At 43.6% G+C, this 26462-nt stretch overlaps 3 protein-coding genes across 3 annotated transcripts in view; all 3 read left to right on the top strand.

Annotated features, from left to right (window-relative positions):
- The window catches only part of LOC115204127 (ectonucleoside triphosphate diphosphohydrolase 2), a 37536-nt gene extending 36499 nt beyond the window's left edge, over positions 1-1037 (top strand). The window contains exons 8-9 of the mRNA XM_029769456.1: positions 154-288; positions 516-1037. Coding sequence (XP_029625316.1) covers positions 154-288; positions 516-731 — 351 coding nt within the window. The 3' untranslated portion in view covers positions 732-1037. The remainder of the gene's footprint in view (positions 1-153; positions 289-515) is intronic.
- Positions 1038-1106: 69 nt separating this feature from the next.
- Positions 1107-7829, top strand: phpt1 (phosphohistidine phosphatase 1). The gene is made up of 3 exons (XM_029769457.1): positions 1107-1423; positions 6920-7047; positions 7273-7829. Exons 1-3 carry the CDS (start codon positions 1258-1260, stop codon positions 7363-7365), a joined length of 387 nt encoding a protein of 128 aa, XP_029625317.1. The 5' UTR covers positions 1107-1257; the 3' UTR covers positions 7366-7829.
- Positions 7830-8557: 728 nt separating this feature from the next.
- mamdc4 (MAM domain containing 4) lies at positions 8558-26462 on the top strand. Its single transcript, XM_029769455.1, has 29 exons — positions 8558-8897; positions 9488-9580; positions 9870-10031; positions 11003-11128; positions 11276-11512; positions 11694-11819; positions 11899-12057; positions 12156-12259; positions 12736-12891; positions 13083-13173; positions 13347-13463; positions 19741-19827; positions 19998-20135; positions 20271-20410; positions 20578-20686; positions 20830-20934; positions 21129-21263; positions 21438-21565; positions 21729-21942; positions 22509-22646; positions 23678-23805; positions 24036-24126; positions 24249-24398; positions 24616-24741; positions 24907-25031; positions 25553-25658; positions 25745-25950; positions 26076-26150; positions 26258-26462. Exons 1-29 carry the CDS (start codon positions 8843-8845, stop codon positions 26291-26293), a joined length of 3663 nt encoding a protein of 1220 aa, XP_029625315.1. The 5' UTR covers positions 8558-8842; the 3' UTR covers positions 26294-26462.

The following is a 26462-nucleotide window of genomic DNA, read 5'->3' as shown; positions in this document are numbered from 1 at the left end:
TTTGTGTGTGAAGGGGAGAGAGCCTGCATGCATATGAGAGACACTGTCAGTGTTTGCATGTGTTTCTCCATGAATTATGGTTTTGTATGCGTTTCATGTATTTCTGGATGCATATCATGGCTATGTAATACACATTTTTGTATCCTGTTTCAGATGTTGGTGCTGGCCCCAGACCAGGAGCCTCGTCTGCAGGACTTCTGTGCTGCTTCTGTCTTCACCAAGGTGCTCTTCACGAGAGGCTATGGCTTTGACGAGATCTCATTCCCCCGCATTTCATTCCAGAAAAAGGTAAGCTTGCTTGATGTGAATATGATTTATTTCTCTATATCCTTATTTTACTCCAGATACCAGCATAATCATTGACATTACACAAAGTATTGTTAGTATTTGTAATTTACTTATTTTTCGGCTACAGCCTCTCCATTTCAGCTTTAACGCCTAGTGCACCAAGTGCCTATCAGAATGCTCTGATTGTACCTAGGCTAACCTGAGGTGTTTGTTTGAAATGTCACTAGGCAGGGGATGCCTCTGTGGGCTGGGCCCTGGGCTACATGCTCAGTTTGAGCAGTCTGCTGCCGGGGGAGAGCATAGGCCTGAGGAAGGCTCTGAAACCTGGAGCCTGGGCGGCCCTGCTCTTCCTATTCACCCTACTCCTCACCGCCGCCCTGATGTACATCTCCCTGCAAGCCTGCCGCGGGAAGAAGAAAGGAAGCAGTGACATTGCCAGCTAATCATCATAAGGGAATCCCTTATGCTGGTGGTACTATCCTGGAGTGTGTAGATATAACGTTGGCTAAAGTATTAATTATATTGTCTCCCTTTACACAGAGAAAAAAAGTGGGTCCTCCCAGGCTGTCAATACATTTTAAATATCCTCGCTTTAACAAATAGGGGGTTTTCTGTACAGCATGCATTGTAGGCTGTAATTATTGTTCAACATCACTCTCACAACACATTTACCCAACATTTATGTGCCATTTGTTTGTGATTTATATTAATTTTGTATTTTGATAACAAAAATAAACTGTTTTGTTTTGTACATGAGTGGTGTTTGAAGTACGTAGGCGTTTGTATATTGACTACAACTGACTAAAACTACAAGTACCATGATACCATCCTGTATTTCCGGAAGTGTGCTACGGACCTTTCCACATTGATCATCGCAGGAAGAATTGTCTACTATTTCAAATTCAACCATTATCAGCTGTGCGAGCTAGCTAAATACGTTGCATTTCGTGGAAGTATTTTAGGGAAAAAATGTGTACTCAAACGAAGGCTGCTTCCCTAATGGCGAACATACCAGAGGCAGAAATCGACCCAACGGGTGTGTTCAAATACGTTCTCATTCGAGTACACAGTAAAGAAGACGGCGACGACTCGAGCGTAGATATTGTACGTGGATATGCCTGGGCCGAATATCATGGTAAGAGGACCAATAATTATGATGCTTTTTGTCTTTCAGTTTTAGTATGATTCATGTATATGTCACTGATCTACTAACTACACACTACTACTCGTACTGTGCTGGCAGTGACGCTTGCGAGCCAGTAGGTGGGACTTATGTCACTGAAAAAATATCTTGAGAGGTGTCAGTCAGTCCAGCCCCAACTGCACAGTGCCACTAGTGTGGCGACAGTAAATACACTACTTGACCAACAGTATGTGGACACCTGCTCGTCGAACATCTCATTCCAAAATCAATGGCATTAGTATTAGTTTGTCGCCCCTTTGCTGCTATAATATTTATTGTTATTTAACTAGGCAAGTCAGTTAAGAACAAATTATTATTTACAATGACGGCCTACCAAAAGGCCTCCTACGGGGACTGGGATAAAAAAACGAAATGTATATATATTTGTGTTGTCTGTGCCCAATGTTTGTACCATGTTATGAGCTGCTACCATGCTGTATTGTCATGCTGCCTTGCTATATTGTTGTCTTAGGTCTCTCTTTATGTAGTGGTGTTTTGTCATTTTATTTATATAATATATATATATATATATATATATATATATATATATATATATATATATATACTTCTCAAAAAATAAAGGGAACACTTAAACAACACAATGTAACTCCAAGTCAATCACACTTCTGTGAAATCAAACTGTCCACTTAGGAAGCAACACTGATTGACAATAAATTTCACATGCTGCTGTGCAAATGGAATAGACAACAGGTGGAAATTATAGGCAATTAGCAAGACACCCCCAATAAAGGAGTGGTTCTGCAGGTGGAGACCACAGACCACTTCTCAGTTCCTATGCTTCCTGGCTGATGTTTTGGTCACTTTTGAATGCTGGCGGTGCTTTCACTCTAGTGGTAGCATGAGACGGAATCTACAACCCACACAAGTGGCTCAGGTAGTGCAGCTCATCCAGGATGGCACATCAATGCGAGCTGTGGCAAGAAGGTTTGCTGTGTCTGTCAGCGTAGTGTCCAGAGCATGGAGGCGCTACCAGGAGACAGGCCAGTACATCAGGAGACGTGGAGGAGGCCGTAGGAGGGCAACAACCCAGCAGCAGGACCGCTACCTCCGCCTTTGTGCAAGGAGGAGCAGGAGGAGCACTGCCAGAGCCCTGCAAAATGACCTCCAGCAGGCCACAAATGTGCATGTGTCTGCTCAAACGGTCAGAAACAGACTCCATGAGGGTGGTATGAGGGCCTGACGTCCACAGGTGGGGGTTGTGCTTACAGCCCAACACCGTGCAGGACGTTTGGCATTTGCCAGAGAACACCAAGATTGGCAAATTTGCCACTGGCGCCCTGTGCTCTTCACAGATGAAAGCAGGTTCACACTGAGCACATGTGAAAGACGTGACAGAGTCTGGAGACGCCGTGGAGAACGTTCTGCTGCCTGCAATATCCTCCAGCTTGACCGGTTTGGCGGTGGGTCAGTCATGGTGTGGGGTGGCATTTCTTTGGGGGGCCGCACAGCCCTCCATGTGCTCGCCAGAGGTAGCCTGACTGCCATTAGGTACCGAGATGAGATCCTCAGACCCCTTGTGAGACCATATGCTGGTGCGGTTGGCCCTGGGTTCCTCCTAATGCAAGACAATGCTAGACCTCATGTGGCTGGAGTGTGTCAGCAGTTCCTGCAAGAGGAAGGCATTGATGTTATGGACTGGCCCGCCCGTTCCCCAGACCTGAATCCAATTGAGCACATCTGGGACGTCATGTCTCGCTCCATCCACCAACGCCACGTTGCACCACAGACTGTCCAGGAGTTGGCGGATGCTTTAGTCCAGGTCTGGGAGGAGATCCCTCAGGAGACCATCCGCCACCTCATCAGGAGCATGCCCAGGCGTTGTAGGGAGGTCATACAGGCACGTGGAGGCCACACACACTACTGAGCCTCATTTTGACTTGTTTTAAGGACATTACATCAAAGTTGGATCAGCCTGTAGTGTGGTTTTCCACTTAATTTTGAGTGTGACTCCAAATCCAGACCTCCATGGGTTGATAAATTGGATTTCCATTGATTATTTTTTTGTGATTTTGTTGTCAGCACATTCAACTATGTAAAGAAAAAAGTATTTAATAAGATTATTTCATTCATTCAGATCTAGGATGTGTTATTTTAGTGTTCCCTTTATTTTTTTGAGCAGTATGTGTGTGTGTGTGTGTGTGTGTGTGTGTGTGTGTGTGTGTGTGTGTGTATACAGTTTAAGTTGGTAGTTTACATACACTTAGGTTGGAGTAATTTCAACTCGTTTTTCAACCACTCCACAAATTTCTTGTTAACAAACTATGGTTTTGCTAAGTTGGTTAGGACATCTACTTTGTGCATGACACAAGTAATTTTTCCAACAATTGTTTACAGACAGATTATTTCAATTATAATTCACTGTATCACTATACACTAAGTTGACTGCCAAAAACAGCTTGGAAAATTATGTCATGGCTTTAGAAGCTTCTGATAGGCTAATTGACATAATTTGAGTCAATTGGAGGTGTGGATGTATTTCAAGGCCTACCTTCAAACTCAGTGCCTCTTTGCTTGACATCATGCAAAAATCAAAAGAAATCAGCCAAGACCTCAGAAAAAAAAATGTAGACCTCCACAAGTCTGGTTCATCCGTGGGAGCAATTTCCAAACGCCTGAAGGTACCACGTTCATCTGTACAAACAATAATACGCAGGTATAAACACCATGGGACCACGCAGCCGTCATACCGCTCAGGAAGGAGACCCGTTCTGTCTCCTAGAGATGAACATACTTTGGTGCGAAAAGTGCAAATCAATCCCAGAACAACAGCAAAGGACCTTGTGATGATGCTGGAAGAGACCGGTACAAAAGTATCTATAGCCACAGTAAAACGAGTCCTATATCGACATAACCTGAAAGGCTGCTCAGCAAGGAAGAAGCCACTGCTCCAAAACCGCCATAAGAAAGCCAGAATACGGTTTGCAACTGCACATGGAGAAATGTCCTCTGGTCTGATCTAACAAAAATAGAACTGTTTGGCCAAATATGACCATTTGTTATGTTTGGAGGAAAAAGGGGGAGGCTTGCAAGTCGAAGAACACCATCCCAATCGTGAAGGACGGAGGTGGCAGCATCATGTTGTGGGGATGCTTTGCTGCAGGAGGGACTGGTGCACTTCACAAAATAGATGGCATCATGAGGGAGGAAAATTATGTGGATATATTGAAGCAACATCTCAAGACATCAGTCAGGAAGTTAAAGCTTGGTTGCAAATGGGCCTTCCAAATGGATAATGACACCAAGCATTCTTCTAAAGTTGTGGCAAAATGGCTTAAGGACAACAAAGTCAAGGTATTGGAGTGGCCATCACAAAGCCCTGACCTCAAACCTATAGAAAATTTGTGGGCAGAACTGAAAAAGTGTGTGCGAGCAAGGAGGCCTACAAACCTGACTGAGTTACACCAGCTCTGTCAGGAGGAATAGGCCAAAATTCACCCAACTTATTTTGGGAAGCTTGTGGAAGGCTACTCGAAATGTTTGACCGAAGTTAAACAATTTAAAGGCAATGCTACCAAATACTAATTGAGTGCATGTAAACTTCTGACCCACTGGGAATGTGATGAAAGAAATAAAAGCTGAAATAAATAATTCTCTCTGCTATTATTCTGACATTTCACATTCTTAAAATGAAGTGGTGATCCTAACTGACCTAAGACGGAGAATTCTTACTCGGATTAAATGTCAGGAATAGTAAAAAACTGAGTTTTTGAATGTATTTGGCTAAGGTGTATGTAAACTTCCGACTTCAACTGTGTGTGTGTGTGTGTGTGTGTGTGTAATGACGAAACACATCACGACAAGCGAGACAACACACCACTACATAAAGAGAGACCTAAGGCAGCAACACATGACAACACAGCATGGTAGCAACACAACATGGTACAAACATTATTGGGCATAGACAACAACACAAAGGGCAAGAAGGTAGAGACGATACATAATTGCCTCCCTTCTCCTGGGCAGTGATGTAAAAATACTTTGAAGTACTACTTATTTTTTTGTATCTGTACTATACTTTACTATTTTTATTTTTGACTACTTTTACTTCACTACATTCCTAAAGAAATAATGTACTTTTTACCCCATACATTTTCCCTGACACCCAAAAGTACTTGTTACATTTTGAATGCTTAGCAGTACAGGAAAATTGTCCAATTCAGGCACTTATCAAGAGAACATCCCTACTACCTGATCTGGCAGATTCACTAAACACAAATGCTTTGTTTGTAAATTATGTGTTGGAGTGTGCCCCCGGATATCCGTAAAATAAAAAAATAAGAAAATCGTGCCGTCTTGTTTGCTTAATATAAGGAATTTGAAATGATTCATACTTCAGTATATCTAAAAACCAAATACTTTTAGCCTTTTACTGAAGTAGTATTTTACTGAGTGACTTTTACTTGAGTCATTTTCTATTAAGGTATCTTTACTTTTACTCAAGTATAAACAATTGGGTTCTTTTTCCACTGCTGCTCCTGGGAAGGCTTTCCACTAGATGTTGGAACATTGCTTTGAGGACTTCCATTCAGCCACAAGAGCATTAGTGAGGTTGGGCACTGATTCAAATTCATCCCAAAAGTGTTCGATGGGGTTGATGTCAGGGCTCTGTACAGGCCAGTCATGTTCTTCTACACCGATCTCGACAATTCTCGCTTTGTGCACAAGGCCAGATTCGTCCGTCGGACTGCCAGATGGTGAAGCGTCAGTCATCACTCCAGAGAGGCGAGCTTTACACCACTCCAGCCAACACTTGGCATTGCACATGGTGATCTTAGGCTTGTGTGCAGCTGCTCGGCCATGGAAACCCATTTCATGAAGCTCCAGACGAACAGTTCTTGTGCTGATGTTACTTCCAGAGACTGTTCGGAACTCGGTAGTGAGTGTTGCAACCGAGGACAGATTACTTTTACGCGCTTCACCACTCGGCGGTCCCATTCTGTGAGCTTGTGTGGCCTACCACTTTGTGGCTGAGCCGTTTTTGCGCCTAGACGTTTCCACTTCACAATAACAGCACTTCCAGTTGACCGGGGCAGCTCTAACAGGGCAGAAATGTGACAAAATGACTTGTTGGAAAGGTGGCATCTTATGACTGTGCCACATTGAATGTCACTGGGCTCTTCAGTAAGGCCATTCTACTTCCAATGTTTTCCTCTGGAGATTGCATGGCTCTGTGTTCAATTTTATTCACCTGGGTTCAATTTTATTCACCTGTCAGCAACGGATGTGGCCGAAATAGCCAAATTCACTAATTTGAAGGGGTGTCCACATACTTTTGTAGATATAGTGTACATTCCTCATACAAATAACAGACTTTCACTGGGTTATTTTGCACATCAGTGCTTTTGAAAAAGTGTATTTTGAGTATTTCCAAGTGATGGGTTCTGAAACCTTGAGTGCATTAATGATTTTGTGTTTTTGTCACTGCAGCGGATATCTATGACAAGGTAGCAGAGGAGCTTGAGAAAGGAGGGCACCTGGATTGTGAATGTATTGGAGGAGGAAGGATTAAGCACGACTGCCAGTCAAAGAAGATCCACGTCTATGGCTACTCCATGGTAAGAGAATGCAGAATAGTGTTGTTATTTCAGTGGAACTCGTAGGTCTATTGATTGGGTTTTCTGATAATGCATGGCTGATATTACATCTCTTACATTTACATTTAAGTCATTTAGCAGACGCTCTTATCCAGAGCGACTTACAAATTGGTGCATTCACCTTATGAGGTTCGTTATTTCTTAGCAGCCAAGTTATCCTTTCAATTGCTTTCTTGTTCTTTGCAGGGCTTTGGCAAAGCAAATCACGCTGTTTCCACAGAGAAACTGAAGGTGCGCTATCCTAAATACGAGATCACCTGGGCTGATGAGGGATACTGACCTACACTGGACCCACCTCTGTGTTTGGACTTGGTTCAGGCCTAACTCCTTCCTGAGTGTGGGCCAACAGAACACCGCAAAACCTCAGTGGCATCACATTATGTGAGATCTGAAGACAAACCTGTCGTACAAAGCTGGGACTAAGACTGACACATTACCTAGTTCATCGTTTCCCAAACTCAGTCCTAGGGACCCCAAGGGGTGCATATTTATTTTTGTTGCCTTAGTATTACACAGTGTATTCAAATGATCAAATCATCATCCAGCTTTGTTTATTTGAATCAGCTGTGTAGTGCTAAGTTAAACATTTTGGGAAATGCTGACCTAGTTGCTGACTAATATACCCAGAACACCGCTTGATTTTGTATTTTGTTTCAGTGAAACAATACATGGAAAACATATTACTTAACAGGAATCTTTTTATGTTTAACCATATAAACGAATAAATGTTTACGTTGATTTAATACATTGTAATGTATGCTTTATTAGAATGAATTCATGTTAGTAAGGACATTTTATATCATACAATACCGGTACCTGAAAACGAATGAGTATGAAATTCCATCTCCGGTCATGGGGTCATAAAACCCTTATCATGTTGAGCAATGTGGTTCAACATAGGGGAACTATAACACTCCATCTTTCAAATAGCTCCCTCCTGTTTCATAACAGATAAACGCATCTGTCATTACTTTTCTCTCTACTTTATCTCACTGTGTCTCTAACTACAGGAAGTTCATATGGTTTTGGGAGACACTAAACTTCAAATTGCTGAGCAACTGCTACATGAGTGATTATAAATGTGGATATCAGATAAGGTCAGATGAACTCATTGATCTGAAATGTGTTAACTTCCGATGTTGCCATACAGGCACAGTGGTATAGTGGAGGGTAAATGCAGTTTACATGAAAGTATAGGGAGTGTTACTTTTACACCGCAATCAGTTTACCCACCTATTGTTTTTACCATTACATCACTGTATACATACAGTATACTGCAAGTCTACACTCAATCATGTACCTAAAATATACCTTGCTGTCAGTTTGTGCTACTGCCAATTCAATTATGTATCTATAGCGAATGTAAAGTATCAATATCACACAAGTTTGATACTTTCATAAAGGTATACATTGCAAATTAGTATCCTGTTCAGTATTCAGTGCCTTGACTTCATGCTCATCAGAGCCAAGTTTCTACATGGCAGCTCTGCAGTGCTCAGTGACATGAAGAGGAATTCAGGACATTTGATGAATGCATTCAGCCACAATATTTAGTCCTGTGTTCAGTAAAGTGCCTTTAAACATGGAATGTGCTGTTTTACGACCGAAAGGCTCTGACCGATGCAGGTGGATGTAAAGTCTATCTGTTATCTATCAGCAGATCAGAGGAGCTCACAGGCTGTTGTTGTTATCACAGTCTAGTAGGTGCCAGGTGGTGTTCAGACGTCCACAGCTCCAGCAGAAAGAGAAGGGTAACATGGGATTTAACAGAGGGTTTTCAGCACTGGTTTTACTGCTGATGTTTCTCTGGGGTAAGAACATTGACACTGTAGTCTTCATGCAGTACTTTGCTAAATGTAGGCTAGTGTTTACTGAACTCACTGTCTGTGTCAGCAACAAGGAAACTTTTTAAATTCACAGTTATAAAGGAAGTGCAATATCGCTTTTGACTTGAAATAGGCTGTGTAGATCACAGGTGCATGATGGACCGAGGTCCTGTGGCTTCGGAAGTTACTGCTACCACAAAAATTGTTATTTATTGTGTACAGTGTTACTTTATGAAGTCTTGTGACATGGATTCTGTAATGCCTGCTATCAGGGACCTTGGATTGAACATTTCCCTTTACCAGATTTCTGCACTGCATGGCCTTTGAGCCTGCTAACATTAGCAGCCTCATAAAACGTTGATTATAATGGGTTCTGATAAGAGGGGAGGTAAGGGGTTAGTTACTGCCCGGATAATTCTTGCACATACTCAGGTCCAAGAATGGAATATCCTACTGGGGCATTTATGCAATTGGCCACTTAAAAAATACAGATTTTAGTTTTTTCTGCTTAAATCACTCTCCTACTGTAGATGGTGATTCTTTTCAAAGTCAATGATGAGTTTGTTGTTTTGCAGCGATTGGCTCACAGACACTTGCATGCCAGACCCCAGAGCTGAAGTGTGACTTTGTTTGTGACTGTACAGACTGCATCGATGAAGACGGCTGTGGTAAGACTCCCTCTGCTCTGACTGAGCCGGACAAATCAATTATAGTACCTGTGCTCCAGTGACCGTGCCCATTTGCCACTGAACACCAATCATGCAGCTCTGCCATTTACCAAACCTTATGTTATATCACTAGAATGGGATGGAAAAAGTTCAAGGTCAAGAAAAAACAATTTCCAAGAACACACACTGCAGCTCCCTCAGACCAATACATTGCAAAACAAGCTTTTGATTTTAAGTGATGCTTGTCTGTCTGCCTGTTTGTATCATGCGTGTTGGTGTGAAACCCAAGGCTACAGAGGGATGGACTTTGTGTGTGACTTTGAGGACCCAGATGTGTGTGGCTGGCAGGACCAGTCCTTGGAGAAGGCCTACTCCTGGGAGAGGCGTCAGAGAGGGGACACACTGCCAGACAGCGGACCCTCCTCAGACTTCACCATTGGCACAGCCACAGGTACACTCTCGACAGTACTAGAACACACAGATAGGTACTCGGTGCTTATGCACACTCCTGCTCTCTCAGTGAATGTACACTAATAAAAAAAATTTTTTAACACAGAGCTAAGAAGATTTGTATCACACACTACTAAAAAATGTAATTCACATCTTCTATTTAATTTTTTTATTTTATTTCAGTTTTATTTAACCAGGTAGGGCAGTTAAGAACAAGTTCTCATTTACAACTGCGACCTGGCCAAGATAAAGCAAATCAGTGCGACACAAACAACAACACAGAGTTACACATGGAATAAACAAACGTACAGTCAATAACACAATAGGAAAAAATCTGTATACAGTATGTGCAAATGAGGTAAGATTAGGGAGGTAAGGCAATAAATAGGCCGTAGTGGCAAAGTAATTACAATTTAGCAATTAAACACTGGAGTGATGGATGTGCAGAAAATGAATGTGCAAGTAGAGATACTGGGGTGCAAAGGAGTAAAAAAAAAGATATATATATATATATATATATAACAATATGGGGATGAGGTATTTGGATGGGCTATGTACAGATGCAGTGATCTGGGAGCTGCTCTGATAGCTGATGCTTAAAGTTAGTGAGGGAGATATGAGTCTCCAGCTTCAGTGATTTTTGCTATTCGTTCCAGTCATTGGCAGCAGAGAACTGTAAGGAAAGGCGGCCAAAGTAGGAATTGGCTTTGGGGATGACCAGTGAAATATACCTGCTGGAGCGCGTGCTACGGCTGGGTGCTGCTATGGTGACCAGTAAGCTGAGATAAGGCGGAGCTTTACCTTGCAAAGTCTTATAGGTGACCTGGAGCCAGTGGGTTTGGCGATGTATATGAAGCGAGGGCCAGCCAACGAGAGCATACAGGTCGCAGTGGTGGGTAGTATATGGGGCTTTGGTGAATGGGGCTATTTGTGTGTGGGAGATTACACATCGACTGTGTGTTGTGTTTTCAGGTTGGTTTATGGGAGTGACCGAAGTGAAGGCACATTCTCCCAGCACTGCAGTGATGGCATCTCCAATGATGAAACAGTCTTCTCCCTCATGCCGAATGCACCTCAGATACTTCCTCTGGGACCCAGGTAACACAATAGCATTACAAAATCAAGGGTTTTACAGTAATATTTAGCTAGTTCTTCTGATCAGTTTTAGCATGGGAAACACAGGGTTTAGCCGCTGTGTAGAATGAGGTCAATTCCCCCAAAATATAACCTTTATACTATTATCAGGGTTCACAGGGCTGGGTCCTGCCCCACTGTGGGCCTCTATGTATAGGGAGGACAGCACCCAGCAGGCAGTGGTTTGGCGTCCTGAGAGCACCAGCGTGCGTGGCTGGAGGGAGGCAACCGTCTTCCTGGGACGCATCCCCACCAGCTTCCAGATCCGCCTCCACTCCCAACGCACCGAGGGGCGCCGCGGAGACGTGGCTATAGACCAGCTGCAGTTCTTCGACTGTGCCCTGCCTCGTGAGTCTCTCTTTTTCTGTCTTTTGATTCCTCTGTTTCTTTATGCTCTCTTCCTCAGATCTGTTATTCTATGTCAGTGTGTTAACATTACTTTGAGTTTAGAGAGATTGCTCTTTTAACTCTTTCTCTCTTTCTCTCTCTTTCTCTCTCTCTCCCCCTCTACCTCTCTCTTTTTTCTCAGTGCCAGTCCCAGGGGAGTCGTGTGCTGCAGGGTTACTGCAGTGTAACAGGGAGGGCTGTGTGGAGCAGCATCAGGTCTGTGACGGCACTGATGACTGTGGTGACAAAACTGACGAGCAGAATTGTGGTGAGAGACACCTTATTTCATCCTTATTTTAACCCTCTTCCACTATTTTTATGAACTCTGTGTGGCTTTGTGTGTTTAGGAGGCTACTGGGGCTGTGACTTTGAGGAAGGAGTGTGTAACTGGGACCTGAGGACTCTCTCCACGAGTCTGAAGTGGACAAGGACCAGTCAGGCCAATATCTCCATGACAGATCCTTTTAAAGGACCTGGTAGAGACCATTCCAACAACACTGCATCGGGTACAAGCTCAATGTCATTATAGAAACATATTAATACTTGTTCTGTCCTGATTTTATTCCTCAGTGAGATGTCTTCAACTTGTGTTATTGCCCTGAAGGTCACTTCCTGTATGTCACTGTACCTGAAGGCGGGCTCAAATCTGATTGGACATCCTTTCAAAGCCCTCTACTGGAACCAACCAATAGCACACATCCATGCAAGGTATGCACTAAGGCACAACAAGGCTTCTCCAAAACACCCCGCTATCATGCTGTCTCCACACACACACATGGCTTCTACCTTGGCAGGCCAGTCTTTTGAACTTTATACGCACATTTACATTTTAACATTTTTGCCATTTAGCAGACACTCTTCCCCAGAGCGACTTACAGGAACAATTAGGGTTAAGTGCCTTGCTCAAGGGCACATCGGCAGATTGTTCACCTAGTAGACTCGGGGATTCAAACCAGCAACATTTACATTACTGGTGTAAGGCTACCAAACGCACATCACACATACACACACTATATCATCACTCTGACAGTCATCATATTGCTAACCTCTCAGTCAAGGTAACAATAGTTGAATCAATCATTATGTTCACTTTAATGACTAATTTACTACAGTCTGTAAAGTTATAGATACTTCTCTTTAATGTGAGCAAAAACACCTAAATGAACGTCATGTCTGCCCTGTAGATGGTGATGTACAGCCACCAGTTTGGGCCCAGGTCTGGAGGCCTGTCTGTGCTGGTGGCAGACACTGAGATCTACCCGGTGTGGCAGAGAGGGGGTGCCCTAGGGGACCTCTGGGTCAAGGCTGAGGTGGAGATCATTAGCAACACCAGCTTCCAGGTGAGTGGACTGGATAGGGCTTGGTGGACATAAGCAAAGCGTGGACATCTGTTCCAGATGTTTTTCCAGATAATCAAAGAGCTTTACATTGGACGAGGGACAGTATTGGTGTAAAAGCCGGTTGAACACTGACCACCTTTTCATTTGCATATTGTTCTCTTTCTCCTTTTAATGACTTTCATCTGTCTTAGTTTGTGTTTGTGGCTGCGATCCGAGACAAGGAGTATGGAGGGGTTGCTATAGATAGCATTATGATGTCTCCGACCTGCCGTCTCTCTAAAGGTGAACCAAATAAACACATACAAGGAAGGTATTTTCTGAATCACACAATGTATACAGAACTGAACTACTAATAATGTTAACCAACAGCACAGTGCAATATGGTCATAACATAGCATGTATACTGCATCTATTTACCCGCTCACTCTGTCCCCTTCCCACCTTTCCTCTTGCAGGAAATATCACATTAGCAAATTTCCCCAAACCTCCTGGGCATCCTTGCACTAGCGATACCAGTAAGATCTGTGACTTTTATGAAGACTGTGCGGATAAAGATGACGAGGCCAAGTGCGGTGAGTACTCTGCATTTACGATGTATGTATTATTGTAGGTGTATTATACAGTTGATGTCGGAAGTTTGCATACACCTTAGCCAAATACATTTAAACTCACTTTTCACAATTCCTGACATTTAATCCTAGTAAAAATTCCCTGTTTTAGGTCAGTTAGGATGACCACTTCATTTTAAGTGTTGGTGCTGACATCTTCAGGACAGGAATACCGGTTTACTTAACGGAGGAATAAACACACATGTTCATCATTGGTGTTTTAACCAGAACGGGGGAAAATGCACTTTTTATTTTCGCACATGCGCAGTCATACATCTCTCATAGGGCATGACTGTACCAGTGTAAGAACACAACTCAACAACATATTATTCCACATGCCAACACCCCCACTTGCTCTTATACTGTACAAGTCGTATTCAACCTAACTATATCAACACATTTAGCTTACAGTTATTCATCTCACAAATGTCAGTTTATATTCCAAACATGTAACCCAATAATTTTTCATTTTTGAACTTCGTTACAGGTTTAGTCAAAACATCTGCAGCCATGTCTGCCGTTGGACAATATTCAATACTTATTTTACCATCACTGAGTGCAGATCGAATGAAATGATATCTGATGTCGACATGTTTACATCTCTGACGACATACTGGTTTCTTTGACAGAGCAATTGCACCTTGGTTATCTTCAAAGATTGTTACTGGTGTATATTGGCACTCACTATCCATCTCGCCCAATAACTGTACAAGGTACAAACTTTCTTGTGTAGTAGCAGCCAGTACTCTGCTTCACATGTAGATAAAGCTACTGTTGGCTGCTTCTTAGACCTCCATGAAATGACAGGTCCACATTTAGTTAAACTAAAACAATACCCTGTTATGCTTCGTCTGTCACTTTGATCTGCTGCCCAATCAGCATCACTATATGCTATGAGGTTGAGTTTTTCCACCCCCTTTTTGTAACACAACTCCTGATTCATTGTTCCCTTCAAGTACCTCAACACATGTTTAGCTGTTATCCAGTGGTGCTCTTTTGGTTCTGATAGGTATTGTGACAGCTTGCTGACAATCCAACTGATATCCGGTCTTGTACATGTCATCACATATATCAAGCTGCCTATCACTTCACGATACCTTTTTGAATCAATAAGTTCACCATCACCATCAAAGTTTAGTTTTTGTTCACATGGTGTTGACCTTGTTTTACAGTCTGACATACCAAACCTTTCCAGTATCTTGGTTATGTACCTTGTTTGGTTCATCTTTATTTTCCCTTCACTTTGTGTAAAATCAATGCCTAGGAAATGTCCAAGCCTCCCAAGATCTTTCATTTAAAATTTTTCACTTAACATTTATTTTACACTTGTGAGTGAGTCACTATCACTAGCAGCGATAATTAGATCATCGACCCAAATTATCAAAATGATCATTTCTGTTGCAGTTTGTTTGTTATAAACACAGTGATCAGCTGGGTTCTGTGTAAAACCATTTTCACTAAGGTGATCATGCAACATTTTGTTCCAGTTCCTTCCTGACTGTTTCAGGCCGTACAGTGACTTGTTCAGTTTGCAGACTAGTTGCTCACCTGTATCTGACCTGACTTCAAAATCCTCTGGTTGCTCCATGTACACTTCACAGTCAATAGGAGCATGTAGATATGCTGTTTTGACATCCATCTGATGTAACTCTAAGTCATACTGAGCTGCTAGCTGCATCAAACAGCGTACTGATGTCATATTTGCAGTTGGAGAAAAAGTCTCCTTATAGTCTATTCCTGCCACTTGACTATACCCCTTTGCAACATATCTTGCCTTGTATGTCTCAGTCTCATCTGAATTGTTTTTGACCGCATAGACCCACCTGCCCCCCACTGCATTTTTACCCTCTGGCAGTGTGGTTAATGTGAATGTATCATTTCCCCTAAGGGAATCCATCTCCTCCTTCATAGCAGTAGCCCAAATCTCTGATTTTGGTGAAATCATTCCTTCTTTGAAGGTTTGTGGTGCATTGCACATTACTCTGTAGCAGTAGTCAACACTAGGTGGTATCTGGTCATCACATTTCACTTTACACTCATAGTCTTTTAAGTACTGGGGTTTCATCCTCGCTCTGTCTGGATAGCGTGGACTCTGACCATCTGAAGTCTCAATTTGCACATCTTGTGTCTCTTCTGAGTTTTGATCTGCCATCTTGGCTTTCGGCATGGGGTTTTCAAATCTCTCCCCATGAAGATCATCACTGATTTCCAAATCTGTCTGAGTTTGTTGTTCGACTACACCTTTTGTAACACACTTGACTAATCTGTTTTTAAGAACTTTCCCAGTGTCTGGGTAGTAGACTAGGTATGCTGGACTATTTTTATCATACCCGACAAAAATACCCTTTTCACATCTTGAGTCTAACTTTTTCTTGTTCTGTCTATATGCATAGCAAACAGATCCAAATTCTTTCATCTTTGAAAGATCAGGCTTTCTCCCAGTAAACATGTAGTGTGGAGTCTGTCCTACACGCTTATTGTAACACCTATTGCGTATTACTGCAGCAGTCATTACAGCATATGTCCACAAGTTCTTTGGTAGGTTGCTTTCAAGTAGCATGCATCTTGCCATTTCGAACAGTGTTCTCCAATTTCTCTCAGTGGTCCCATTTTGATGGGGTGAGTAAGGGGCTGAAGTTTCATGTCTTATGGCGTTCTTACTGAGCAGTGACTGGAACTCTTTGGCTGTGAACTCTGTGCCATTATCTGACCTGACACACTTTATTTTCCCATAAGGGGCCACATCAGCAATAAACTTCTCAGTAGCTTTTACAGCATCACTCTTTGCTTTTAGGAAATACACAAAAACTGTCCCTGAATAATCATCCGTAAATGCTAGAGTATATCTGAACCCATCTTTCGCCTCTGGCTCAATAGGGCCAGCCAAATCAGTGTGCACAAGCTCAAGAGCCGCTTTTGCCTTTTCATCAGGCTCTCTGTTTCTGCTCTGAACAAATTTTCCCTGAGTGCAGATTTCACAGTTGAGGGTAGATTTGTCAATCTTACCTGTGATTTTCATTCCCTCTGTCACATTTTCTAACTTTGACACATCCTCAAAATTACAGTGGCCAAGAATTTTGTGCCATGTGTGAATATCATAGCACCCATGACATCCATCATCATTTTCATCACTTAGTGTTAAGTAAAGTCTATCGTACTCCTCGATGTCAAAAGTGGTACCGTTCTTGTGGATGAGCTTGTTACACCCCTGTCGAAAGTTGACTGAAGCTCCGTTGGCTGTCGCTGCTTTAACAGAGAAAATGTCCTGTGGAAACGACGGCACGTACAGCGCCTTCGTCAGCGTTGTTTTTACCTGACGACCCGTGTTGTCTCTCAGGTAAACCTCCGCTGCACCTCTCCTCTCCGCGACACCATTCGTTCTTGTTCCGTCAGCCAGCTCCACGGAATGTTTTTCCGGTTTGAAAGTCTCGTCAAACTCCTTAAACTTCCCGATGTCCGTGACTATATGTGACGTTGCTCCCGTATCAACCATCAGCCCTTTCTGTATCAGTCCACTAACCTGACAGTCACTTATTCTGAATGCAAATGTGTGGCATTCAGCATCTGTTGCTTGTTTCACATTGTCTCTTCTTTTTCGTCTGCAATTTGCGTCAGTATGAGTGGAGCTCTTGCAAAAACGACACCACTGTGTCCGTTCTTTGCACTCTCCAGTAACGGTACATTCCCGGGCCTTGTGCCCTTTCTGGCCACAGTTGAAGCAGGTTATCTCGGTCCCTTTATCTCTCCCTCTTGGCCAGCTAACTTTAATGTTACTTGCCTTCATCACGTTGTCGTCAGTGGAAATGGCGCTAAACTTCTCGGTGCTTTCATAGCTCCTCAACTTGGTTTTGAACTTGCCAAAAGTTGTCGGCTCGTTACTCTGCGTTATGTGGATGGCAAACGGCTTAAATGATTCGGGCAAACCTTTCAGAATCATTGCAATCAACAGCCCGTCACTTAAAGTCTCTTCAGCATTTCTCAGTGCTGTAATAGCCGTCTCAGCACGAATGATATAGTCCGTAACACTTTCGTCAGCGGCTTTCTGAAGAGAAGTTAGTTCAGTGTAGAGGCTAATCACACGTGGCTTCCCTTTACCTGCATAATGTTCCCTCAATATCTTCAACTCTTTTCTCCCATCATCTGCTGCTTCTCTCATTATCAGGGAAAGGCTTTTATCATCCAACACCTGTATCAATTCGGCGTAGGCTTCTTCATTTTTCTCTCTGTCTTCTTCATCTTCATCCACGCTCAATATGGCGGCCTTTAGCCCAAGCAAACGCAAGTGCCCCAAAAACTTTGTCTCCCATAACTCGTAGTTTTTTTCATCTCCGTCGAAATATAATCTATTCCATGTTCCCTCCTGGGCCCATAACCTGTTGGTGCTGACATCTTCAGGACAGGAATACCGGTTTACTTAACGGAGGAATAAACACACATGTTCATCATTGGTGTTTTAACTAGAACGGGGGAAAATGCACTTTTTTTATTTTCGCACATGCGCAGTCATACATCTCTCATAGGGCATGACTGTACCAGTGTAAGAACACAACTCAACAACATATTAGTCCACATGCCAACATTAAGAATGTGAAATGTCAGAATAATAGCAGAGAGAATTATTTATTTCAGCTTTTATTTCTTTCATCACATTCCCAATGGGTCAGAAGTTTACATACACTCAATTTGTATTTGGTAGCATTGCCTTTAAATTGTTTAACTTGGGTCAAACGTTTCGGGTAGCCTTCCACAAGCTTCCCACAATAAGTTGGGTGCATTTTGGCCTATTCCTCCTGACAGAGCTGGTGTAACTCAGTCAGGTTTGTAGGCCTCCTTGCTCTCACACGCTTTTTCAGTTCTGCCCACAAATTTTATATGGGATTGAGGTCGGGGCTTTGTGATGGCCACTCCAATACCTTGACTTTGTTGTCCTTAAGCCATTTTGCCACAACTTTGGAAGAATGCTTGGTGTCATTGTCCATTTGGAAGACCCATTTAAGACCAAGCTTTAACTTCCGGACTGACTGATGTCTTGAGATGTTGCTTCAATATATCCACATAATTTTCCTTCCTTATGATCCTTATGATGCCATCTATTTTGTGAAGTGCACCAATCCCTCCTGCAGCAAAGCACCCCCAGAGCATGATGATGCCACCCCCGTGCTTCATGGTTGGGATAGTGTTCTTCTGCTTGCAAGCCTCCCCCTTTTTCTTCCAAACATAACAATGGTCATTATAGACAAACCGTTCTATTTTTGTTACATCAGACCAGAGGACATTTCTCCAAAAAGTACGATCTTTGTCCCCATGTGCAGTTGCAAACCGTAGTCTGGCTTTTTTATGGCGGTTTTGGAGCAGTGGCTTCTTCCTTGCTGAGCGGCCTTTCAGGTTATGTCGATATAGGACTCATTTTACTGTGGATATAGATACTTTTGTACCTGTTTCCTCCAGCATCTTCACAAGGTCCTTTGCTGTTCTTCTGGGATTGAGTTGCACTTTTCGCACCAAAGTATGTACATCTCTAGGAGACAGAATGGGTCTCCTTCCTGAGCGGTATGATGGCTGCGTGGTCCTATGGTGTTTATACTTGCGTACTATTGTTTGTAGAGATGAACGTGGTACCTTCAGGCATTTGGAAATTGCTCCCAAGGATGAACCAGACTTGTGGAGGTCTACAATTGTTTTTCTGAGGTCTTGGCTGATTTCTTTTGATTTTCCCATGATGTTAAGCAAAGAGGCACTGAGTTTGAAGGTAGGCCTTGAAATACATCCACACCTCCAATTTACTCAAATTATGTCAATTAGCCTATCAGAAGCATCTAAAGCCATGACATAATTTTTGGCAGTCAACTTAGTGTATGTAAACTTCTGATACAGTGAATTATAAGTGAAATAATCTGTCCGTAAACAATTGTTGGAAAAATTACTTGTGTCATGCACAAAGTAGATGTTCTAACCAACTTGCCAAAACTATAGTTTGTTAACAAGAAATTGTGGTTGAAAAACAAGTTTTAATGACTCCGACCTAAGTGTATGTAAACTTCCGACTTCAACTGTATTTGTATTATTTGTCAAAAAATGTTTAGTGTGAATCTGCATGTTCTTAGTGTGTGTGTTTGTGTAGGGGACTTCTCCTATGAGAAGGGCAGCTCTGGATGGACAGACAGCAGCAACTGTATTTGTATTATTTGTCAAATTTTTTTTAGTGTGAATCTGCATGTTCTTAGTGTGTGTGTTTGTGTAGGGGACTTCTCCTATGAGAAGGGCAGCTCTGGATGGACAGACAGCAGCATTGGAAGCCAGCAGTGGGTGCTGAATGACACCCCCAAAGGTAACTTTTGGACAGCGGAGTGTGTGTGTGCGTGCGTGCGTGCTTGCTTGTGTGTGTTATGTATATCAAGATACTATAAGGTATGAGTGGCCATGTCTGGTCAGCTGTACATTTTGTTTAGTTTGTTTTTCAGTATAGTGACAGACCTCCATCTCTCTCTCTGCCCTCAGACAAGTACCTGTATTTAGCTGAAGCCCCAGGGCAGCAGTTGACTGAGGCCCAGACACGCACCCCTCTCCTGGGCCCCTCGGGGCCAGCCTGCACCCTCAACTTCTCCTACTCCTTGACCAGCAAGAGCAATCACACCGGTAACACAGCCTCAGCCATCTGCAAGCAAACCCTAACAATCCCCTTAACCAAAACCTATGTCCCTCCTACAGTTCAGGACATCTGCCGCTCCTTGTCTTTACCTCTGCCTCTTTGTTCCCCGTTCTCTCCCCTAGGTGAGCTATCCATCCGGGTGATTGACAGTCTGTTGGGCAGTCTGCCCAGGCTGTGGGAGTTCAGTGGGAAAACAGGATCTGTAGAGGGGGTGTACCAGCAGGCGCAGGTGTACATCGGAGCCAGGGATCACCGCTTCCAGGTATGATACCTTCAGGACATGCTTATAGTTTGGTTTGGGGGACCTTGTTTGTAGCCAGTAATTATCTTGTATTATCTACTACCGTATTTAATGTATTCCTTTTTTTTGATGCTGTGGTTACTCTTTCTGGTATTTACTATTTCTTTCACTGCCCCTCTCTTTCCAAGATGGAATTTGTGGCTCGTGCTAGGAAGTTGTGCCCATGTGCCAGAATCACTGTGAAGGATGTTCATTTCATTAACTGTCACGCTCAGTATTTCCCATCCTCTCCCACAGGTAAGCAATTTATCTTTCAGTTTGAACAAATATTGTTTTGTTGTGATCATTTGGTATTTCAGTATGGTCATACACATCCTGTATAGTATAAAGTATTTTATTTAGTTGATTTTCTGCTGATATGATTTGTTTCTTCTGGACAGCTCTGTCATGTAACTTTGAAGAGGGACTGTGTGACTGGTACCAGGATCAAACGGACAACTTTGACTGGAGCCTTCTCACAGGGATGGACCATTCCATTGGAGTCGGTACTAACATGACCTTACACCTGCATAGAATAGTCAGCTAGGTTCACATAACCACTTACCAGTTTTACATTCTAAACATGTCGTACTTCTCACATAGTAGCATTACTCCAAGTGTTCTCTATGTAACCAATGGACCTGATCATTAAGTCATTAGATGTCTATAACGCCTTAATTAATCATGTCTTTGATTACAGGTAAAAGTCTTGCTGTAGACGTATGGAGCCCCTTGTTACGGGGTGTGTCTGGCCGTCTGTTATCGTACCGTCAGCCAGGCACCTCCGGACATCACTGCCTGTCCTTCTATTATAAGCTCTACGGGCCTGAGACAGGTGAGGATGAAGGGCTCTCCTTGACTTCCAGAGGAGTCACTCCTGAACACAATGAAAACCACTTTCACGTCCTATTTCTATCTCCCTCTTCTCTTCCTCTCACATCCTCTAGCTATGTTTTTACTTCTTCTCTCTCAACTCCCCTCCGTCTCCCCCTCTCTCTATCCCTCTCAGGTGCACTCAGTGTTAAGTTGCGTGATGCCTACGGCGGTGAGAGTCTGCTATGGAGCCGCAGCGGTGCCCATGGCAACTTCTGGCATGAGGGACACTGTCCAGTATCTGAGCAGCTGACTAGCTTCCAGGTATGAGTGGGTTCAATACAGGCTTTAGGTCCAGTGACACATAAACATGAATAATAACAAAAATAGAATATGTCTGTTAATGTTGACATTGATATGACACTTCCATTTCTCTCCACCCCTGCTCCCCTCTCCTTCCTCCTCTCTGATTCACAAACACACACAGCTGATATTTGAAGCAGTGCGCTCCGGCTTTGACGGGCGGGTTGCACTAGATGACGTGGCATTTGTGAACCGCCCATGCACCGTGCCCAATAAGTGCTCCTTTGAAGGCCAGCAATGCGGCTACACCACCACTGGCACTGCCCGCTGGCTCCACACTAACTGGCAGTCCTCCAACACTGGGCCAAAAACAGACCACACACTGGAGACAGTGATGGGTGAGAGAAGGAGAGAGAGAGAAATAGAACAACAAAAGGAGATCATTTGTATTTGTATTTATTATGGATCCTGCTGCTTTTCCTGGGGTCTGGCAAAATTTCACAACACCATGTGTGCCCTCAAGGCCCTACTCCACTACCACATATCTACAACACAAAATCCATGTGTGTGTAGTGCGTATATTATCATGTGTGTGTATGCATGTGTCTGCGCCTATGTTTATGTTGCTTCACAGTCCACGCTGTTCCATAAGGTGTATTTTTATCTGTTTTTTCAATCTGATTCTACTGCTTGCATCAGTTACCTGATGTGGAATAGAGTTCCATGTAGCCATGGCTCTGTGTAGTACTGTGCGCCTCCCACAGTCTGTTCTTGAGTTGGGGATTTTGAAGAGACCTTTGGTGGCATGTCTTGTGGGGTATGCATGGGTGTCTGAGCTGTGTGCTAGTAGTTTAAACAGACAGCTCGGTGCTTTCAACATGTCAATACCTCTCAGAAATACTAGTAGTGAGAGATACAGAGATACATGGAATCCACTTAAACATATCCTATTGTTGGTCCTTAGGGTACTACATGATGGCAGACAGTGATGTGGAGATCCTACCACAGGGCAGTGTGGCCACCCTTACATCCCCTGTGCGAGTTGGCGTGGCACAAACAGAGTGTGTTCACTTCTGGTACCACATGGGGGGAGAGAATCCTGGTGAGTATATACCTTTTACAGTACATACCCACCCTCAATCACACATCACACTTTGCATGCTGGGGCCTCCAGAGTGGCGCAGCGGTCTAAGGCATCGAAGTGCTTGAGGAGTTACTATAGACGACGCACAATTGGCCAAGTGTCCGGGTCAGGGGAGGGCTTGGCCAGCTGGGATGTCCTTATCCCATCGTGCTCTAGCGGGAGTTGCAGATGGGACAAGACTGTAACTACCAATTGGATATCACGAAAAAGGGGTAAAAGTACTACAAAAAAACATGTGCTCCACTTCAGAGGGTAGTGCGTACGGCCCAATACATCACTGGGGCAAAGCTGCCTGCCATCGAGGACCTCTACACCAGGCGGTGTCAGAGGAAGGCCCTAAAAATTATCAAAGACCCCAGCCACCCCAGTCATAGACTGTTCTCTCTACTACCGCATGGCAAGCGGTACCGGAGTGCCAAGTCTAGGACAAAAAGGCTTCTCAACAGTTTTTACCCCCAAGCCATAAGACGTCTGAACAGGTAACCAATGGTTACCCGGACTATTTGCATTGTGTGCCCCCCCAACCCCCTCTTTTATGCTGCTGCTACTCTCTGTTTATCTTATATGCATAGTCACTTTAACCATACATCCATGTACATACTACCTCAATTGGCCCGACCAACCAGTGCTCCCGCACATTGGCTAACCGGGCTATCTGCATTGTGTCCCACCTCCCGCCAACCCCTCCTTTTACGCAACTGCTACTCTCTGTCCGTCATATATGCATAGTCACTTTAACCATACCTACATGTACATACTACCTTAATTAGCCCGACTCACCGGTGTCTGTATATAGCCTTGCTACTCTTATTTTCAAATGTATTTTTACTGTTGTTTTATTTCTTTACTTACCTACACACACACATACCTTTTTTTCACACTATTGGTTAGCGCCTGTAAGTAAGCATTTCACTGTAAGGTCTACACCTGTTGTATTCGGCGCACGTGACAAATAAACTTTGATTTGATTTGTGTGTGTTCCATTTTAGGTTTGCTGACTGTGTACATGAAGCCAGTGAAAGGAGATAGGGTGAAGATCTTCTCCAACAACCTGGACCAGGGAGATGTCTGGCGCCATGGCAACGGCAACATCAGCAGCACCATCACAGACTGGCAGGTAGTGTACATGATGTCATGTGATCAAGCTACTGGTCAGACACTGCAAGCACCGAAAGGTCAGATGTAAGCAGCCTAGTTGGGCCAGTAACCGAAAGGTCGCTGGTTTGAGTCCCCGAGCCGGCTAGGTGAAAAATCTGTCGATATACCCTTGTGCAAGGCACTTAACCCAAATTGCTCTGGATAAGAGTGTCTGCTAAATGACTGAATTGAAAATTGTTTGTGTTTCAGTTGGAGTTTGAGGTGCAGGGAGCGGGTGGCAAAGGCACTCATGTCTCAGTTGATGACATAATTTTCTCAAACCATCCTTGTCAAACACTTGGTCAGTACTTTACACATACACACACACAAACACACAGAGAGAGAGAGAGAGAGAGAGAGAGAGAGAGAGATAATTATTCTTATTGTGTGTGTTAGTGACATGCATGCTGGTGTGTTTGTCAGGTACTAAGTGTGACCTGGAGATGGATATGTGTGACTGGACCAACTCTCAGAACCCTGAGCTAGACCAGTTGGACTGGGAGCTGACCAGTGCTGAGGCAGAGACCCACTACCCCACCCCATCCCATGACCACACCCTTGGAACAGAGAGAGGTGACACACTGACACATTTAAATGCATTTACTGTAAGCTAAGGTCTTGATTAAACCTAATGGTAACACTTTACTTAAAGCATGCAGGTATGAAGCAGTTATAACGCATTATAAGATTTGTCATAAGCATCAAATTGGCCTCTGAAATCCAACTCTTCCAGATTAGAATGTATGTTCTGATTGGTCCCAGTCTTATTGTCCTTGTGTCCATTCTGCAGGTCACTTCCTGTTCCTCCCCAGTAGCACCAGGGACACAGCCAAATACAAGGCCTGGTTGCTGAGTCCTCATCTGCCCTCCACCAAGGGCACCTGCCTGCGCTTCTGGGTGTACAAACCAGTCACCCGTAAGACCCAACCTTCACCAATGGACTTCACCACCACTGCTGTCTTAACTCTATCAAACAACCTGCCTTACCTGTCTGTTTCTATGTGATGATGCCGACCATGATGGTGATGATCCTGGTTGCCAGTTTGTTAATGTCGTTATATTCCATACTGTGTCCATGCAGATGGTAGTCATCTGAAGGTGTGGAGGCAGTCTGAAGGGAACCTGAAACAAATGTTGAGTGTTGAAGAGGTGGGAGCAGTTTGGTCACGCTTCAATGTTGACATCACTTCTACTAATGAGTATCAGGTCAGACATCACACAAACACATACACACACACACAACACAGGTGTGGTTCCTGAGTTTATTAAGCAATTAAGTCCCCTACCCATCATGCTTCAGGTCATGTATAAAAATGCCCAGTTGCCCATTATTATGGCTACCATGGCTAGAAGAAGAGATCTCAGTGACTTTGAAAGAGGGGTCTCAACGGAGCATGGGGGGTTTAAAGTGTGTGTTTGCGATCGTGTACGCGTGCATCTCGGTCACAAGATTTGAACCAAATTGAACACTTAGGGGAGATTCTGGAGTGACGTCTGAGACGACGTTTTTCACCGCCATCAACTAAACACCAAATGCTGGATTTTCTCGTGTCGCATCCCTCCTATGCCAAGGCACATTGGAGTTGTTCGGGCTCGTGGTGGCCCAACGGCCTATTAAGACACTTTTTGTTGGTGTTTACTTTATTTTGCCAGTTACCTGTATATATTGTTTCATATTGTATTATTGCAAGGAAGGGTTGTTGTTCATTGAGAATGTGTGTTTCTAGATTATATTTGAGGGTTTCAAAGGATACACTGGAGTCGTGGCCCTGGATGACATTGACTATGACATAGGATTCAACTGTGCTGGTGAAGCAAAAGACCCACTAAGTTGTAAGTAATATCTTTTTCATGGCTCATGCCACTCGCCAGGCCTGGCTGGGCAACCCTTGTCTAATAACACCTTATGTCCAATACAGCCACACCAGAACCAGACAACACAGGAGGTATTGCAGCTTCCATCATCGTGGTACTGCTGCTGCTGGCCACTCTGGGAGTGTTACTGTACTACTACCTGCGCACACAGGACAAAACAAAGGCAATGACTGGCGGAGCTGTGGAACGATCAGCGTCGCCTTCCGCTATCGAAGGCATTGCCAACGACATGTATGACCCACACCTCACAGTGAGTATTATGGCTTGAGGTTTTTTCACCTGGTTCAAGAACGGTTCAAGGAACGGCTCCAGAAGGTGTTTGTAACGTGAAATATTTGTACATTTTGTTATCATTCTCCTTTTGTCCATTTTCAGCAGGACCGAATGACCGTGTCTCCAGTTCCGGCACAACCAATGGCGGGGGACTTCACTAATGAAGTATGCTTCTCTGTAAGTACATGTCCCACTTTCAATCAATGAACTTCTATTTACTTATTTATTCTATTCTAATGTGTTCTGTGAATAACCTACAAATATCTGTTTTTCTGTGTCTGCAGGATTCCACAGAATTAGTGAGGAAGGAGATGGTGTAGAAGGGGAGACTGCTGCCTAGTGGTGGCTTTGTGAAATTAAGGCGATATCACAGCAGAAGAACTGCTTGTGTCGTCTTGCACCTGACACACACACACACACACATACACCTGGATATCAGGATAGAATTGACATTTACATTTACATTTAAGACATTTAGCAGACGCTGTT

Source organism: Salmo trutta, chromosome 12, assembly GCF_901001165.1.
Source record: "Salmo trutta chromosome 12, fSalTru1.1, whole genome shotgun sequence".
NCBI classification, from domain to species: Eukaryota; Metazoa; Chordata; class Actinopteri; order Salmoniformes; family Salmonidae; genus Salmo; species Salmo trutta.
Note: the sequence above shows the minus strand (reverse complement) of the source record. Positions and strands in the feature narration are given on the sequence as shown.

Bases quoted from the DNA above. Each gene is read 5' to 3' on its own strand.
- phpt1 (XM_029769457.1), top strand. From the start codon at position 1,258: ATGTGTACTCAAACGAAGGCTGCTTCCCTAATGGCGAACATACCAGAG. The intron at 1,424-6,919 runs GTAAGAGGACCA...TTGTCACTGCAG, and splicing joins TGCCTGGGCCGAATATCATG to CGGATATCTATGACAAGGTA. The intron at 7,048-7,272 runs GTAAGAGAATGC...TGTTCTTTGCAG, and splicing joins ACGTCTATGGCTACTCCATG to GGCTTTGGCAAAGCAAATCA.
- mamdc4 (XM_029769455.1), top strand. From the start codon at position 8,843: ATGGGATTTAACAGAGGGTTTTCAGCACTGGTTTTACTGCTGATGTTT. The intron at 9,581-9,869 runs GTAAGACTCCCT...GTGAAACCCAAG, and splicing joins CATCGATGAAGACGGCTGTG to GCTACAGAGGGATGGACTTT. The intron at 11,513-11,693 runs GTGAGTCTCTCT...CTTTTTTCTCAG, and splicing joins CTTCGACTGTGCCCTGCCTC to TGCCAGTCCCAGGGGAGTCG.